The 19,538-nt window shown below is 42.8% G+C and overlaps 1 protein-coding gene across 4 annotated transcripts in view; it reads right to left on the reverse strand.

The window, feature by feature from the left end:
- The window catches only part of pik3c3 (phosphatidylinositol 3-kinase, catalytic subunit type 3), a 138,601-nt gene that overhangs the window by 20,447 nt on the left and 98,616 nt on the right, over positions 1–19,538 (reverse strand). For 3 of the 4 annotated variants that reach the window (XM_072497151.1, XM_072497148.1, XM_072497152.1), the window contains 5 exons: positions 17,183–17,247; positions 16,095–16,157; positions 12,474–12,558; positions 5,753–5,827; positions 2,673–2,841 (listed from right to left, as the gene is read on the reverse strand). In XM_072497151.1, the coding sequence (XP_072353252.1) occupies positions 2,673–2,841; positions 5,753–5,827; positions 12,474–12,558; positions 16,095–16,157; positions 17,183–17,247 (457 nt within the window). The remainder of the gene's footprint in view (positions 1–2,672; positions 2,842–5,752; positions 5,828–12,473; positions 12,559–16,094; positions 16,158–17,182; positions 17,248–19,538) is intronic. The other variant, XM_072497150.1, reaches the window with a different exon arrangement.

Consider the following 19,538-nt stretch of genomic DNA (forward strand, 5'->3'; position numbering starts at 1 on the left):
CGATCCAGATCTATTAAGTCGCCTCTCATCCTCCTCTGCTCCAAAGAGAAATGCCCTAGCTCCCTCAACCTTTCCTGGTAAGACCTAACCTCCAAACCAGGCAGCATCCTGGTAAATCTCCTTTGAAAAGGAATAATGGCAATCGAGTTGCGTGAGGCCCTTTGGGGATACATGACCATAATATGACAGATTTCTTCATCAAAGGATGGAGAGGGAATTTTACACACTAATCTCGTGTCCAAATGAACCACACTCACTAGCCCCCCTCATCAATTCTACAAGTTACATCATAAGATTTCTTCACCCAGAGAGTGGTGAGCCTGTGAAATGTGAAACCACAGAAAGTAGTTGCAGCTAAAACATTGTATGTTTTCAAGAAGCAGTTGGCAGTAGCTCGTGGAGCTAAAGGATCAAAGGATATGGGGAGAAAAGCTTGAACAGGTTACGGAGTTGGATAATCAGCCATGATCATAATGAATGGCAGAGCAGACTTGCTGGGTGGATTGGCCTACTCCTGCACCTATGTTTTTATGTTTAACTTATTAGTCTCAGTGATTGATGTAGTTATTGATTTCTTCTTTTCTTCCAACTTTATTAAAATGGCTTTTCCTCGGTTTCAGTGAAGGTATATACTCAAATCACCCTCATCGGCTTTTTTTCTTTACCAATTCTGAATGACCCGTTGTGTTTCCAGTATTTTGTTTATATTCAGAATTGACAATGTTTTGCTTTTTAATCATTTTAAGTGTTGATTTGATTTAACTCAGTATTTCAAAGGATATTCTTTTCAAAGTTATGCGGGAAAAGATAAGTCAAACAGTAGGGTTTACTTGTACACCAGGATGAGGTTTCTTCAGTCCACTATTTACTCCTAATCGGTCATGGAAATAATCAAGTGCCTGATTCAATTGACTCAAAGCAGCTCCATTTGACAAAATGCTGCACAGGAATTAGGACTCACTGGTAACATTTTTGTAACATGTCACCAACATGCTTGTTTTGGACCACTTGCTCAATCTGCTATACTCTAATAGTTTGTAAAATATTTATTAAAACAGTATTCAAATTTGGATGGTTTTATAAATATATCAATGGATTTTTACTGAAATTACATAAAATTAAAAGGAGGAAGAAGACAGGGAGTACAGAATGCCAGACTAATGTATCACTTAAAAGTGCAATATTTACTCAAATAAATTAACTATCTGAAAACATGCAGGTATAGATAAGAGACAAGGGGGATTTTCTGCTCTGGTTTTCAGTGGGCGGGAAAGCCAGAGGTGGCGGAGAATCTAACGGGTTCCAAACGCCATTTTCACCGAGTGGATTTCCCATTGAGATAGTTCCTGTCCCCGTCAATGACATAATGGGGTTCCCACCATCAAAGCTCAGGAAGCCCATTACCATATATTTGAATGTAATTCGCAGTCTCTCACTCTATTATCTCCACCATGTAAATTCCACATCACTCCAGTGGGGTTTACAACAGGTCAAGACCATCCAGGACCTGGCAAAAAGACTCTGCTGGGGGCGCACAGCTAAATACAGCCCCCAAGGGTAAGAGGGCCAAGTCCAGGCAGTAACCCCCTCCCCCCCCCCCCTCCCCCTCCGGCCTTTATGTTGTTTTTTTTAAGATCAGGGTGCCTTTTTTGTCAAGAGCTAACATTGCTGGCAGGGCAGGTTCATTCAAAGACTCCCCAGCCAGCGTGACATGGGGCCCGCCTCCAGGATTTCTTTTGACTAAATGTCATAGGAAAAACTGGCAGTGGAGCTGGCGGGCTACATTCCGCTTTTTCCCCCCACCCCCCCTCCCCGAGTTGACATCTAGTCAAAAAAATGAGGTGGAGCTACCACCTGGAGAAAATTCCGCCTTTAGAAACCGACTTTCTGGTTACCACCTTGCTACATCATTATTATCGGATACAATTTGCACCTGTTAACTTAAGTAACTTCTACTCAAGAAAGTTTACTCAAAATGGCACGGTGGCGCAGTGATTAGCACTGCTGCCTCACGGCGCCGAGGACCCAGGTTCGAACCCGGCCCCGGGTCACTGTCTGTGTGGAGTTTGCACATTCTCCCCATGTCTGTGTGGGTTTCACCCCCACAACCCAAAGATGTGCATGGTAGGTGGATTTGATACACTAAATTGGTTACTCTAAATTTATAAAAGAAAAGAAAGTTTAATTAATAGACAAGTGTGATCCCAATTCAGTGATAGCCTCAAAAGCTCATGGGTTCATGCGCGTGATCTAGGATGACACTTCAATACAGTACTGGGGAACTGCTGCACTGGTGGAGCTTTTGCATTTCAGAGGATACATCAAACGCAGGCCCCATATTCCCTCTAAAGTCGGACATAATTGATCCACTTATCTCAAGTTAATTCGCTACTATTTGTGGGACACAGCGGTGTGCAAAATGGCTGCCACTTTTACCTAGGCACTTCAAAAGTACTTAACTAATTGTGAAGCACATTTGGCATGTCATTCGGGAGGTGAAAAGTGTTCCGTCAATGAAACCCTTTGCTTTTCAATTTGATTTAAATAACTTCCACTTGAAGCTAGACAGTGCTACATTTGCAAACTAGGGAATTCTACAACTGCGAAGGCTTTTGCTGGAAAAAGGTCTGCTTAAAAATTGACAGTGAAATGGAAATAGAGACATGCAATACCTTCTCAGGTGCAGAAAAGCAGTGTAACACTGTTTACGAAATTCTTGATACTGTTCACTTTGCATTCCACCCATCCCTTCCACCATCTCTTTACTTAGCTTCATAGGGGGTGGCAGAGGCTTAGGGTCACGACCCAAAATATATCCAAAGTCTATGTGAAACAATTTCCCTGCAACAGCATAAACAGAGCAATCACAGATTAATCTATTGATCTATTTTTTTCAAAAACAGCATCACTTGAAAATTCAGTGGATTTTCATCAGTTAAAAGAAAATCGGCAAGCGTAATGGATCATTACCAAACCTTTAGCACAGTTGATCGTCAATATAACGCTAAACAAGCATGCTTTACATTTATACATCACATTGCATAAATAGTTCTTCTGGATTTGAAGCTTAGATGCTGTAACATTTTGGAACAAATACCTTTCGGTCGGTTTTGAGGCCTTTTCCTTCTAGCGGAACCTATTTCTAGCCCTTCAATTAATGTACGACAATCTTATAACGTGCACGCAAGATGGTTGTGAATACATTCTTTAAAAGCTCCCCCTTCCTATCGACTCAAATTTATTAGCAGGCTGAGATAGTCTACACTTGCAATCAATTCTGTTCCTTATTCAATTCAGCAAACCCTTCAGCAAAATGGGAAAATTATCTTTGAGACAGATTTCATCTCCCCCTTGTTTTTAAGAAATCAATTTCTCCTCCAACTACACAAGAAGTGCTACCACCGTGCAGAAAGATTGATAGTAACCTACAGCATGCAAAGTATGTCATGCTGGAGTGTTAATCTGTTTATACTTCATAGATCAGGTATAGATTTGACCACCCACCCATTAATGTTTCTTTTGTACAGTCGAGTATTTTCTCCATTACACAGTCCCTGCTTTTGCCAATCTTTTGAATGATAAGCTCATTCTGAGCACTCATGCACAAATTCCTCTAGAAATGAGTACTGCCCAACTGTACATTTCCCTTGGGTACCAATTTAACACTAGCTACACTGAAAAATGGTTGCAAGAAATTCAATGTTAACTGTCAGCATTCCAGTCAACTAAGCTCCTGATGACCCACTGACTTGTTTTATTCAATATATTATTTTTTTCAGTTGGAAAGAAAGTAGAGCAAGTGGAAAAAATACATGGACAAGGAATTTTGAAAAAAATGTAATGATTTTGAAAATACAATGGTTGAATTATTTGCAATCAATGGATTATTCCATATTTCACTCTATACATCAGCTTCAGTAGTGCCAGAACAAATAAAGAAAGCGCTGTAATATATATATATATATATATATATATATACACACTTCTAAGGGCTAATCAAAAAAATACAATACTCAATGCAAAACAGGAGAACTGATGGCAATGCTAACCAGTGAGGGCGGAAAGAACGGGAGAGATTTAAGAACGCAACGTAATTCTTTAATTTGTCCAACTCCTTCCATTATCTGGCATAAGGTGGTTTTCAAAACTTTCTTGAAGGGGGACTGAATGAAAACATGGCCCCATGTGATTTCAAGTCAGAGCTGTCAGTTTACTATCATAGGAAGATGTTCCATACAACGCAATTTACTATAATTGCGGACAAACATATCGACAAAGCTGATGGATTGCAGTGGCTGAGATCAATCACTTCAACCCGAGAATATGAATGTACAGAGCAACTGAGATTCTATAATGCAGTAGAATAAAAATATATTCAATAATTAGATATTTTTTAGCACTAGCCCTTTCTGAAAATAGAAAAAAATGGAATTAAGGTTACATGTTAAAAGAAAACCATAAGAGCTTGAAAGGACCACAGAATTACTGAAATTAACCACTTAAATTTTGTTGAGAAACATGGGGCGGGATTCTCCAACCCCCCGCCGGGTCGGAGAATCGCCGGGGGCTGGCGTGAATCCCGCCCCTGGCGGTTGCCGAATTCTCCGGCACCGGATATTCGGCGGGGGTGGGAATCGCGCCGCGCCGGTTGGCGCCCCCCCCGGCAATTCTCCGGCCCGCGATGGGCCGAAGTCCCGCTGCTGGAATGCCTGTCCCGCCGGCGAGAATCAAACCACTCTTACCGGCGGGACAAGGCGGAGCGGGCGGGTTCCAGGGTCCTGGGGGGGGGGGGGGGGGGGGGGGGGGCGGGCGATCTGGCCCCGGGGGTGCCCCCACGGTGGCCTGGCCCGCGATCGGGGCCCACCGATCCGTGGGCGGGCCTGTGCCGTGGGGGCACTCTTTGCCTTCTGCCTTCGCCATGGTCTCCACTATGGCAGAAGCGGAACCGACCCCCTCCACTGCGCATGCACGGAGATGCCGTGAGCGGCCGCTGACGCTCCCGCGCCGCACGGCAAAGTCATTTCCGCGCCAGCTGGCGGGGCACCAAAGGCCTTGCCCGCCAGCTGGCGGGGCGAAAATCAGTCCGGCGCGGGCCTAGCCCCTCAAGGTGAGGGCTCAGCCCCATAAGATGCGGAGAATTCCGCACCTTCGGGGCGGCGCAATGCCGGACTGATTCGCGCCGTTTTTGGCGCCGGTCGGCGGACATCGTGCCGATTGCGGAGAATCCCGCCCATGGTTTTGCTCACTCAAGGAAAACAAAGTTAACATTGTTATATATTAGCAAAATGGAGAAGAGCCCTGAAGATTTAAAAAAATTGGCATCAATGCAATGTTACATTTGCACAGCTGAAGATCATGAAGTACTATTCTGCCCAGTTAAAACACAGGCACTCCATGAGGATAATACACTGAAAGAACCCGATACAAAAATGCAAAGATTTAGGATGATTTTAAGTTGGTACGAACATGCCATTCAGAGACATACAAAAATGGCAAACAGGAAATATACTGCACTGTAATTTTGATTGCTGTCCTAAAGCCAGTTACAAAATAGATATGCAGTGCCATCTACTGAATTTTTACTCAAACTGAAGCCATTTATAAAAATCAACAAGTCTTCAACTAAAATCACATTTAGTACGTTTCATTGCAAGTTTTAGAAATATGAAAAAAAATGGATTCTGAAGCAATTCCAAAGAATGCAAAAGGCTCTGGATTAGTGACAAAAATGGTCCATTTTTTGGAAACTTACCCGTCTTTGTCAGCAGGAGGTTATCCAAATGTCTGTCTCCAACTCCAAGTATGTATGTAATCACGCAATATCCAGCTGTCAACAAAATTACATTACCAAAATATTAAAAGTCTAAGTTTACAACTTAAAAACATATTAATGAAAACTCCCAACTTTATATTTATTTTTAGCTCAAATGCTAATTCCAGTAAAAACTCTACTAATTTTGCAGCAAAATGTCCATTCAAATATAATATTGTACTGGAATACAAGCCCTAACCTAATAAAAGACAATTTTAGAAGCGATAAAATACTAAGTACTTTGCAACAACCTGCACAGAGGTGTTCTTGACACTATACAATCGCATTACTAGCATATGGATGCTTCATCTGAAATTCCTCTGTTAATGCACTTTACTCTACTCACTTTAATTATTGTCCTCCTACCTATTCTAAATTTAATTTTACTTTAATTTGCTACTGCCTCCATGCTCCTACTTTTTTTTTTTTTTAAACTGCCACTTGGGGAATCAAAAGGCAAGTTTCCCACACAATTGAAGGTAAACAGGTACGACCTTCAAAGTTGACCCAGTCAATAGATGCTTGATTTTCAGCATCAAATGCAGGAGGATGGTTTCCAACGTGAACACCTTATGGATGACCCTGCTGCAAGACCGTGTCTGGGTGGGTCCACAAGACTCAAAAGTAGGGAAATAAGTGGTTTCATTATAAATTTAATTTAATAAATTCACACTCCTTAATGTGAAATTTCACTTGCCTATAGAGCATATAATAATAATAATAATAATAATAATAATCACTTATTGTCATAAGTAGGCTTCAATGAAGTTACTGTGAAAAGCCCCGAGTCGCCACAATCCTGCGCCTGTTCGGGGAGGCCGGTATGGGAATTGAACTCGCGCTGCTGCCTTCTTCTGCATTACAAGCCAGCTGTTTAGCCCAGTGTGCTAAAGGGCTGAATATTGTCTCTGTTAAATTAATGTAAGGACAATAGTATGAGTGCACCTGAATTTTTGATTTATATTCCTGGCAGATGAAGCGGCATGAAAATTGTAAATGAATCTTTTGGATCCATTGCACTTTTCAAAGGGCATCTACAATTTGTAGATCTGCTGAAATAATCATGAATTATTTAATATACAGATTAAAATATCAGATAAATATTTAGGAACACAAATAAGTGTTATTTGGGAACATCATAAACCAAACCTACACTTATTCGGGCAGCATGGTAGCGCACGTGGCTATCACTGTGGCTTCACAGCACCAGGGTCCCAGGTTCGATTCCCCGCTGGGTCACTGTCTGTGCAGAGTCTGCATGTTCTCCCCGTGTCTGCGTGGGTTTCCTCCGGGTGCTCTGGTTTCCTCCCACAGTCCAAAGATGTGCAAGGTTAGGTGGATTGGCCATGCTAAATTGCCCTTAGTGTCCAAAAAAAGTTAGGAGGGGTCAGTGGGTTATGGGGATAGGGTGGAAGTGAGGGCTTAAGTGGGTCGATGCGGACTCGATGGGTCGAATGGCCTCCTTCTGCACTGTATGTTCTATGTATCTATGTATTACATACAGATTTGTGTCTACTATTCAAATTGCTTATCCAAGTCTTCATCTTGCTGTACTGAAGATTAGCAAGGAGACTGGCCCTACCTGGGGAAGACCTGGAAGATATTTGTAACCCAAGGTCAACCACATTTTACCAAAACGTAGGGATGATTAAAACCCATTTTTCTTTTAAACTCTCATGTGGAAACATCATTGTGAACAAGTGCTTTAGCATTGGATATTTCACCTTCTCACTTTAGAGGCTTATTTAACATGTGGTGTTGTAGACCCACTTTACAGAAAAGCTGTTTTTAAAAATCTTCTGCAAACATGGAATGTTAAATTAGAATTTTCAGACTAGTTTCCTTTTTTTGTTCTGCACTTAATTCCATTCACTTACCCTATTCCCTGCACCCACAGATATTCTTGGTTTCCTCCGGGTGCGCCGTTTTCCTACCAAAATCCAAAGATGTGCAGGTTAGGTGGATTGGCCATCCTAAATTGCCCCTTCGTGTCCAAAGATGTGGGGCGAGATTCTCCACTCCCGCGCCGGTTGGGAGAATCGTCTGGGCCGCCAAAATTTCCCGGGACGCCGGTCCGACGCCCTCCCGCGATTCTCCCAAGCGGCGGGAACAGCCCGGTCGAGTTCCGCGGGCTGCAGAATCGCCGGAGACACCCAATATGGCAATTCTCCGGCACCCCCACTATTCTCAGGCCCGGATGGGCCGAGCGGCCAGGCCAAAACGGCGGATCCCCCCTGGCGCCGTCCATATCTGGTCGCTGCCGTTGTGAACGGTGCGTGAACGCTGGGGGGGGGGGGGGGGGGGGGGGGCGCGGCCTGCGGGGGGATCCTGCACCTGGTGGTACCTTAAATGTGGGGTGGCCCGCGATCGGTGCCCACCGATCGTCGGGCCGTCCTCTCTGAAGGAGGACCTCCTTCCTTCCGCGGCCCCGCAAGATCCGTCCCCCATCTTCTTGCGGTGCGGACTTAGAGGACGGCAACCACGCGGATGACGGCAGTTATGCGGCGCCGGCCACATCATCTATGCGGCACCGCCTTTATGCGGGCGACAAGGCCTGGCGCGTGTAGATGACGCGGCCCCGATCCTAGCCCATTGTCAGGGCCTGAATCGGACGGGAACGGGGCCGTTTCGCGCCGTCGTGAACCTCAATGGCGTTTACGACGGCGCGGCCACTTCGGCGCGGGAGTGGAGAATCCCGCCCGTGGTTAGGTGAGGTTATGGGGAAAGGGCCATGGAGTGGCCTAGTTAGGGTGCTCCTTCGGAGGGTTGGTGCAGACTTGATGGGCCAAATGGCTTCCTTCTGCAATGTAGGGATTCTATGCTATTCAGCCACATCCCTTTTAAACGTTTTCACCCAGGTTTGAATCTATCACTATTTCTGGTAATCTATTTTAAACGTAACCTCTCTGCAAAAAGAAAATCTCATAACCTTTGCCTTCTTTCTTTTAATGATCTTAAATTGATGCCTTCTAATAATTAACTAATTAACTTGTCAAACTTACTTAAATTTTGAGCATTTCTATCAGATTTCACCATATCCTTATTCTTACTGGCTCCTTATTCTTACTGGCTTCCTTCGGACTGAAGTTCCTTTGTTGCTATCAAGGAAATCTCTTCTGTGCTTTCCCCATTGACTTTATATCCTCCCTAGTAGGGCATCTAAAATTAGACCAATATTCTAACTGCAGGCTAATCAACTCGTCAATGCACTTTTAAAAACTTGGGAAGGCCAAGCTCCAAGTGTTTCTGTTTTTCTCAACACATGCTTGATGAAGAGGATCTTATATTTTGACTTGGCACTTAACAGCCTTCTGGACTCAACATCATACATCTTTAGATTATAACCTCTCCTTTCAACTTGTTCGGTTTGTTTTTTTTCCTTTTTTTTCTGGGTTGGTCTGATCTTGTTTCTTTATCCTTTCATGTTGCATTCATATGGTTTCTATACAGCCACTCACACCTCATTTGGACTCAACTTTTGTTTCTTTACTATAAAGAACCATAGAAAAGATACAGCACAAAAGGGGCCCATTTGGCCCACCTTGTTCATGACGACCCAATGACACCAAGGTGCCCTTTCTACTCCTATCTGCCTGCACATGGTCTATAGCCCTGCAGCTTACAGAACTTAAGGTGCATATCCAGGTACTTTCAAGGTTTCGATCTCCACCACCAACTCAGGCAGTGAATTCCAGGCACCCACCACACATTGCATAACAAAGTTTTTCCTCATGTCTCTGCTAATCCTCTGCCACTTCCATGTCCCTGGTTTTTGAACTCTTCCAAGGGAAACGGGTTCCTCCTGTCTCCACTATCTCTACCCCTCACAGTTTTGTACAGCTCAATCATGTCACTTCTCAGTCCAATCTCTCCTCGTAGCTACAGTTCTCCAGTCTTGGTAACATTTTAGTAAATCTGCACCATCTCCAGAGCAATTACTTTTTAAAAGTTAATGTGTGGGCGACGCTGGCTGGGCCAGCATTTGTTGCCCATCCCTAATTGCTCTTGAACTGAGTGGCTTGCTGGACCACTTCAGTCAACCGCATCGCTGTGTGAGCCTGGAGTCACATGTAAGCTAGACTGGTTAAGGAGGGACGATTTCCTTCCCTGAAGGTCAGTCAACCAGATGGGTTTTTTTAAAACGACAATTGGCAATGGTTTCATGGTCATTGTTAAGACTTTTTAATTCCAGATTTTTTTATTGAATTCAAATTTCACCATCCGCCATGGTGGGATTCGAACCTGGGACCCAGAGCATTATCCTGTGTCTCTGGATTACTAGTCCAGTGACAGTACCACTACGCCACCCTCTCCCCTATAATGTGATGACCAGAACTGCACACAATTCTCCAGTTGTGGCCTCACCAGTGTCTTATGCAGTTCCAACATTATGTCCCTATTTTGTATTCTATACCTCTTGTCAGTATGCCTTCCTTTTTAAAAAAAAATATTTTATTGGTGTTTTCCAGTTTTTACAGAGTAACAGCTCATATGTATCTGGTATTTACAAATAAGTTTGTGTCTTATTTACAACGGTTGTTACATGAGGTCCCCCCCCTACTTCTCCCCCCCCCCCCCCCCCCCCCAACCCCCTCCCCATCCCTTGTTGGTAGTTTAGTTCCCCTCTTAATATTGCAGTCTGCCCTGTACTCTGTGTGCTCTGCTTCTTTCTGCTGGGGCAATATGCCTTCCTTACAACCTCATCTACCTGTACACGTGCAGGCCAAGATCGCTTACCCCATCTATCCCTCTCAGTATATTCCCATTTATTGTGTATTCCCTTTTACTGTTTGACCTCCCAAAATGCATTACCTCACACTTATCCAAGTTGAATTCCATCCGCCACTTATCTGCCCATTCCACCAACCCATCTATATCATTTTTTAGCTTGCACTACCCACTACACAGCCAATTTTTGTGTTGTCTACAAATTTCCCAATTGTGCTCCCTATGTTCAAGTCCAAATTGTTAATATACATAGAAACAAACATATAAAACAAACAGCAGTTCAAACAGTGAGCCCTGCAGAGCACCACTTAAAACAGCTTTCCATTTGCAAGGGCAGCCTTCGATTATTGCCCTTTATTCCCTGTTACTAAGTCAACTTTGGATCCAACTTTATCCCATGGGCTTTTACTTTTTCGACCAGTCTGCCATGTGGGACCTTGTCAAATGCCTTGCTCTACCTGGCAACTTTCTACGGCTAATCAAACTGCTCACAATGTTGGTGTGATATATGATCCCATGATGAGTTTCCAAACACATATGTGTATCATCATGAAGATCGCTGTCACATGACTCAACTCTTTCACACTTGCTCAATTCATCTGCTGCTGAAGACTGCGTTATATCTAGACTTGGCCAATACTGTGCACCCCTGGATAGCCTCCCACATTTGTGGGGCAGCACGGTGGCACAGTGGTTAGCACTACGGCCACACAGCTCCAGCATCCTGGGTGCAATTCCAGCCTCGGGTGACTGTGTGGAGTTTGCACTTTCTCCCTGTGTCTGCGTGGCCTTCCTCTGGGTGCTCCGGTTTCCTCCGACAGTCCAAAGATGTGCAGGTTAGGTGGATTGGCCATGCTAAATTGCCCCTTAGTGTTAGGTGGGGTTACTGGGTTACGGGGATAGAGTGGAGGTGTGGGCTTAAGTAGGGTGTTCTTTCCAACGGCTGGTGCAGACTGGATGGGCCGAATGGCCTCCTTCTGTACTGTAGATTTTATACCTCCCATAAAAGATCATCCAAAACTCTATTTCCTGTGTTCTTACTTGCAATAAGTCTTGTCTGTTTCCCCCTCCCCCCGCCTTCCTATACTTCCATCTTATGTTCTCAAATCGCTCTCAAGCTTGCACCTCTTCCCATCTTTGCAATTGCCTACAGCTCAGCAATCCTCAAATATATCTGTGTTCACCTAATTTTAGGCTCTTGGGCAACACTGATTTTAATTACTCCCATCTTGTGGTCATAATTTCAGTTGCCCAGGATGAACCTCAAAGTTTCTCTCGAACGTCTCCACCTCTCTCCCTTACTTTTCTAAACTACCTCCTGGATCAAGCTTTTGGCTATCTGCCCTCATATCACCTTGTGTGGCTCGGTATCAAATTTTGCTTTAGATTGCTGCTGTGAAGTGCCTTGGATTGTTCTATTCTGCTAAAGGAGTTATATAAATACAAGCTGTTGCTGTCAAGTTTAAATTGCTTAAGAATAATTGTCCCAAGGCCGATTCCCGGCAATGTTACTTTTTACATCTTCAGAGCACAAAAATATTCATGAGCCACTATTTCCTTCTGCTTTTAGCCAACTTTCTTTCCATGCTGTCACATTCTTTTTAAATGCGGTGTACATTTTGTCACGTCTTCTATATGGTGTTACATCAAATTCCTATTGATTATTTTTATATATTTATATATATATATATATATATATATATATATATCACACACACACACACACACACACACACACACATTTAATTTTTTTTTCCCAAAAGGACTCCATGCAACATTCAATTGAATAGATTATACTATAGTTACGGCTCAGGTCTGTGTTTTGGACCCAGCCAACAGTACGGATTGAAAGATTTGTCTTTCCGTCAGATTACCATATTTGAGGTAACAGTCTACTAGAATAATTAGTTTTCTGTTCATAATATTTACTTACCACAGCTTTTAACATACGTGTCCATAACCTCAGCACTGATACCAGAGGGCCCTTTTTCATTGGGTGCATGTTTTCTGAAAAAGTTCTAAAAATTGTACAATTGACGGTGTTAGGTTAACAAGGATTTTATGGCCTTTTTGGATTAAGAGTTAATTTCATTTATCTCTCAAAATTAAATATGGCCTTTTTGGATTAAGAGTTAATTTCATTTATCTCTCAAAATTAAATATTTTTCACACTGCATTTCTATAAAAGGTATTTTAGTATTTGGATTCTTTCGTACAAAATTAGCACAATCAGTTAATAACGTAGAGTTGATTGAAAAAGCAAAACGAAACAAGCTGCTTCAGCCCCATGACCAGAATGGCTCCCTGCATAGGTAAGAATGCAGAGCATTGCATTTCTCTCATAAATTACTCCCTGCAAACCAAATGTGAATGGCTTGTGACATAATATATCAGAAATAATTGAAGTTAATAAAATAAATTTTACGAATTAAAATCCAGTTAAAAATGTAATTACGTTGTCAATGGGTATGCAGGCTTATATTTGTAAATGCAAGTTTATGTTAATCACAACTGTTAAAACTAACTTGGACTGCATTTAGCAATTTATAAAATTTAACAATATTTGCTAAATAAATACTGCAAAATGCAAAATAAATCCTGCCAAAGATTATGGACTGGATTCTCCGATTTGAAGACTAAGTGCTGATGCCGGCGTGGGACAGTGGCGTTTTACGCTCGAAGAAACGGCGCAAAAGCTGCACCGATCCTCTGTCTGGTTGGGGGGGGGGGGATAGCAGGCACCCAGCGTAAAGCCCCCGGCTTTACCTGCGGATACCGGTGGTGAATTGCTGGGTCCATTGTCGCGCATGAGCATGGCGGTGGCCTGCAGCTGCCGAGCCGTGCAACATGGCGCTGGCCGCGACGTACCCGGTCGGCCAAATAATACTTCGCTTTGGCCAGGTTCGACTCCCCCGGCCCACCCCCTGCCAGTGCCCCCAGCCCCCGCCAAAGACCCCCTGCCCGCGGACTCAGGCCCCCAGCCGCCACGCCGGGTTCATGAAAATAAATAGCATGAGTGACCCACGCCGTCGGGAACTCGGCCCATCGAAGGCAGAGCATCGGAGGTGACGTCCTGAGGCGTCCATGCAGCGTACTGTATGCCATTTGAGGGGGCAAAGCATCGCAAAAGCCCCTGATTTCGGCGCAAACGGGGATTCTCCGGCCGGTTGCCGAATTGATTTCGGCGTTGGAGACTGGAGAAACCCGCCCAATGTATTTTCTGCTTTTTATATACTGACAAAATGGTGGTACTTGTATTTTAGGAACTTGATTAAATGGTTTTCAGAACAGCAATGATGTATTGTGAATTTGGAAATAAATTTAAGAATTTCTTCTACTCTTTGACTTTTCGAAAGTACACAGAAATGGCATTATTTGACACTTTAGTGCGAAGGAAATAGTGTTTGACTCACTTAGTAGACTTAAAATGTTTAAGTAACAAGCAACATGGATAAAGGGGAAACCTTTACAAGTTCTAAAAGGCATTTGATAAGGTGCCACGTCAAAAGGTTACTAGACAAAATAAGAGTTCATGGTGCAGAGGGAAACATATTAACAATGAATAGAGGATTTGTTGGCCAACAGGAAATGTAAAATGGGTCATTTACCAGTTGCCAACCTGTAGGAGGGTCACAGGGATCAGCGTTGGGCCTCAAGTATTTACAGTCTACATCAATGACTTGGATGAAGGAGCCAAACATATTTTTAAAAAATATATTGAGACACTATGATCAGCTGAGGGGTTTCCCCGATTTCCACTGACATCAAATTTGCTACGGCTCCTTGATGCCACACGGTCAAATGTTGCTTTGATATCAAGGACAGTCACTCTCACCTCACATCTGGAGTTCAGCTCTTTTTGACCACATTTGGACAAAGGCTGTAATGAGGTTAGGAGCAGAGTACCCCAAGCAGAACCCAAACGAGCAGGTTATTGCGGAGTATGTGTTGCTGTTGACAATAAGACTATAAGACAGAGGAGCAGAATTAGGCCACTTAGCCCATCGAGTCTGCTCCGCCATTCAATCATGGCTGATATTTTCTCAACCCCATTCTCCTGCCTTCTCCCCATAATGCCTGATCCCCTTATTAATCAATACTTTTCATCACTTTGCTGATAAGACCATAAGACCTTAACATATAGGAGCACCATCGTATCCTCAACCGCTCCTCAGATTACAAGCCCTTCATTCCTGGGATCATTTTTGTGAACATCCGCTGGACCCCCTCCAAGGCCAGCACATCCTTCCTTAGATACGGGGCCCAAAACTGATCAGAATATTCAAAATGGGGTCGGATCAGAGCGTTATTCAGCCTCAGCAGTACATCCTTGCTCTTGTATTCCGGTCTCTCGAAATGAATGCTAACAATGCATTTGCTTTTCTAACTACCAACTGAACCTGTTAACTGTTAACACGTTAACTGTAAGAGCATTCTGAACTAGGACTCCTCAGTCCCTATGTGCTTCAGATTTCCAAAGCCTTTCCCCATTTAGAAAATAGTCTATGCTTCTATTCTTCCTATCAAAGTGCATAGCCTCACACATTTCCATACTGTATTCCATCCGCCATTCCTTTGCCCACTCTCCTGATGATGGAGTGTAGAATTTGCTGAAGACACAATGACAAAGAACAAAGAAAAGTTCCTACAGGTACTTCGGCCCTCCAAGCCTGCACCGACCATGCTGCCCTTCTAACCTAAAACCTTTTACACTTCTGGGGCCCGTTTCCCTCTATTCCCATTCATGTATATGTCAAGACCCCCACTTAAACATCACTTTCGTACCTGCTTCCACCACCTCCTCTGGCAGCGAGTTCCAGGTACCCACTATACTGTGTAAAAAAACTTCCCTTGCACAACTCCTCTAAACTTTGCCCCTCGCATCTTAATTCAATATCCCCTTGTAATTGACTCTTCAACCCGGAGAAAAAGCTTTTGACTATCCACTCTGTTGTAGACGTCTATCAGGTCGTCTCTCAACCTCTGTCTTCCAGTGAGAACAAACCAAATTTATCCAACCTCCCCTTATAGCTAATTCCCTTCATACCAGGCAACATTCCGGTAAATCTCTTCTGTACTGTCTCCAATGCCTTCTGATAGTATGGCGACCAGAATTGAACACTATATTCCAAGTGTGGCCTAACTAAGGTTCTATACGGCTGCACTAACGTTCTTTGCAGCTGCAAATAGGAGAGTAAGTTGGAAAGAGGACGTAAAGATTCCGCAATGAGATATAGATAGGTTAAGTGAGCGGCAAAAAAAATGAGATAAAATGTGAACTTGTCTGCTTTGGTAGGAAGAACAGTAAAACAATATATTATTTAAATGGAGAGAGATTGCAGAACTCTGCAGTACCAAGGGATCTGGGTATTCTGGTTCATGAATCATAAAATGTTAGCATGCAGATACAGTAGGTATAAGAAATATAAAAGTATGGAAGTTTTGGTGCAGTTACAAAGGACGTTGGTGGGTCCACATCTGGGATACTGCGTACAGTTTTGTTCTTCTTACATAAGGACATAATTGTATTAGAAGCAGCTCAAAGAAGGTTTACCTGACTGATCCCCAGGATGAAGGGGCTACAGGTTGGGCTTGCATCCACTTGAAAATCATTAGTCTGTGGAAGGCGAGATGATTTGAATATTTTTATGGCTGAGTTTAGATTGACTCCCTTGACAATCATGAATTTAAGGGTATCGGTGGTTGACAGGAAAGTAGAGTTGAAGCCTCAATCAGATCAGCCAGGATCCTATCAAAAGACAGAACAGGCTCAAGGGGCCAAATGGCCAACTCCTGCTTCTGATTCTTGCTGTCTTGTAGCAATTAAGATTTTTTTTTCAGTACTTCCTTGGCCCAAGTTATGTACAAAGCTGGCACTCAGCTTAGGCTATTTTTTGAAGGTGTGGAGGAGAAACAAAGAAGGCACATGCTGCACTTTGCAAATGATATAGTTCGCTAAAACAAGTAGGTAACACATCAGTGTATAGATGCAAGAATAAATACATTTAGAGCTAGGATTGATTAATTTCCTTATGAATAAGCAGAATGAGAGAAGCCATTCAATAGTTATCTGACAAGTTAGTGCTCATAGACAGTCAAATCATTTTTCGTAACTATAGAAACTCAAGAGTTTAAATAGTTTCAAAATGGTGTCATGTTCTCAACTATATCATCCACAAACCTAAAGACTGAATATATTAAGGAAATTATTTCCTTCATCTCACTTAAAGTTCTAGGGAAAAGTACAAACTTAAATAAAACCTAACCAGATTTAAACAACTAGGGTGCAGCACATGCAAGCAAGTATATGAGCTGACCCAGTTTATATGGACTGGAATTCAGTAACTTCGGAAGGTTCGACAGATGAAATATGGAGGCAAGTTATGGTACATCTGTTGCAGCAGCAATTTTCCCCGGATTGGTGTGTTCAGCATTCAAAATTATGAAGATTTGAAGGTGCTGTTGTGGGATGTTCAGATACTTAGATATTGCATAAATTAGACCTGGAGTGTTGCCACTTGGTTGAAATAAATATATTTTTAGGCAACAGTGAAACCATCAACTGAAATTCAACTGTTGCCCCTGTGAAAAGCTACTAAATTTAGAACAAAGATCTGATTACATTTAAGTCAATTATTTTACCTGTATACTTCCTTCTGTCGCCAATACTTCAGCAACAGGCACAGACTGAATAAACTGCATGAAGCCTGAAAAAAATATAATTGCAAAATTTAAAAAAAGAAGGCAGACATATTTCTATACTGCATTCAATAGCAAAGAAACTAACCATGCTTGTTCAACAGTCTCCGTTTAGTTTTTAACAATCAAGGTTGGTATATTAACTCAGGTTTCTCAAACGTTTCCAGCCATGAAAACCTTTTGACCTCCCAAGTGTACTGAGAAACATTCTAATTACGTTGAACTGTTAAACCACAAAAACCAATTTTTTTTGCACACAAGTACAAAAACAACTTTATTAAAGTTTGTTTTTTCTATTTCTTATATGTACACCCATGTCATTTTTAATGGGAGGAGTGACGCTGCTTCATTTGCTCACAAATCTATTTAATATTAAGTTTGTGGATAGATCAATTTCTTGCCTCTTCCTCTCATACTCAACAGCTCTCCCTCACATACACACTATACACAAACGCACACATACACACTCGTCCTCCCATCTGTCTGTCATGACCGAACCCATCACACACACGCACACACCAAACGTCCCCGCACTCACCAAACGCCCCCGCACTCACCAAACGCCCCCGCACTCACCAAACGCCCCCGCACACACGCACGCACACAGCAGTCCTGCCTGAGGCACCTCCCTCCATCCAAGGCCGCTTGCGCACCCTCCGGCCGAGTCTGTTGCCTACCTCCCTGTGCCACCTGCTCTATGGTACAGTTGTCTTCGTTCTTACTGGGCCAGCTCTGGGGAAAATGAGATCTGTACAGGCCAGAGGGTTGTGTCAAAAAACACCAGAGCCAATTTCACTGTGGCTAATTTATGAGTGCTGTTGGGGAGGATTTAAACTAACTTGGCAGGGGTGCAGGAACCCAAGAGGTTATATCAGAATAAAACACCAAGGTACACAGAATATTGGGAGAGTCAGATGGCACAAGGATAGGAAATCTCAAGTGGGTTCAGATTAAACGAGAAAGCAATAAAGTCTCCTGTATCTGAATGCGCAGAGTTTTGTAAATAGGACTGGTGAGTTGCAGGTCCAACTCATGTGAAAATATGAGGATGTGGCCATAACAGGGACTTGACTCAAAGGAAAGCAGGACCGGGTATTAAATATTCCTGTGTGCCAGGTTTTAACAAAAGATGGGAAAGGAGGAAAGGGGAGGGATGGCAGTACTGATTAAGGAAAACGTTGCAGTTCTGGAGAGAGATGATGTATGAGAGGAGTCAAAGGACAGAATCTATTTGGCCAGAGCCTAGGAACAAAAATGCAGTAATTGCTTGGTGCAGTATACAGGCCACTATTGAATAGGAAAGATGTAGATGAACAAATCTGCAAGGAAATTTCAGGACGGTGCAAGAATTATAGAATAGTTATAATAGGTGTTGAATTATCTGAATATTGTCAGCGGGATAGCAGATGTGAAAAAGGGCAGAGAGGGGCAAGAATGCCTAGTGTGTTCCGGTAACATTTCTACAGCAGTATGTTTGCAATCCAACAAGAAAAGCAGCACTGTTAGACCTAGTTCTTGGGAATGAGGTGGGACACAAGCATTGGGTGAACATTTAGGGGTTAGCGATCATTGTATAAGGTTTGGGATGGCTATAGAAAAGGATAAGGAGCAATTCAGAGTATGTATAACTAACTGGAACAATACTGGGTAAGAATGGATCTCACAATTCTCTGCTTATTTTGCTTTCATTATGGATCACATGTCCAACAGTATCAAGATCCTTCCTGAGCTAAAGCTGCCCACTCACATAGTTCTTGAAATGGAAGTTAGCATTGCACAGCAACAACATGTAGCTTTGCTCACTGACACAAGAGCACTGATAGAATGGCAAACTATATTGGAATTTTACGAGCAGTGTCGTGTTAGGTACACTGGTCTAACACTGTCTGCAACTGGATGCAGCTTAGATCAGAAAGATACTCCAGACCTTGAAGTTAGTTCAATCAGGTTTATTGAACTAATAGCACAGTTATCTGTGAGTTCGACTCTCTGCTAATTAAAAAAATATATATATATATTTTATTCAAATTTTTCGGCCAAACAAAACAATACAAAGGTTTTTCCCTTTTTACAACAATAAAACAATATAAATAACAGTGACCGTTTTTAAAATAAATAAATAAATAATATATAAACTCAATGGCAACTGCCATAACAAAAATAATAACTCTCCCAGATAATAAAATCAAACAGTCCAATATACATAGCCAAGTACAAATATCTATACAAAAACACCCCTGAGGACCCACCCGAGCCTTCCCTCCCCCCTCCCCGCCCCTCCGGGTTGCTGCTGTTACCT

The sequence above is a fragment of the Scyliorhinus torazame genome, chromosome 3 (assembly GCF_047496885.1).
Source record: "Scyliorhinus torazame isolate Kashiwa2021f chromosome 3, sScyTor2.1, whole genome shotgun sequence".
Taxonomy (NCBI): Eukaryota; Metazoa; Chordata; class Chondrichthyes; order Carcharhiniformes; family Scyliorhinidae; genus Scyliorhinus; species Scyliorhinus torazame.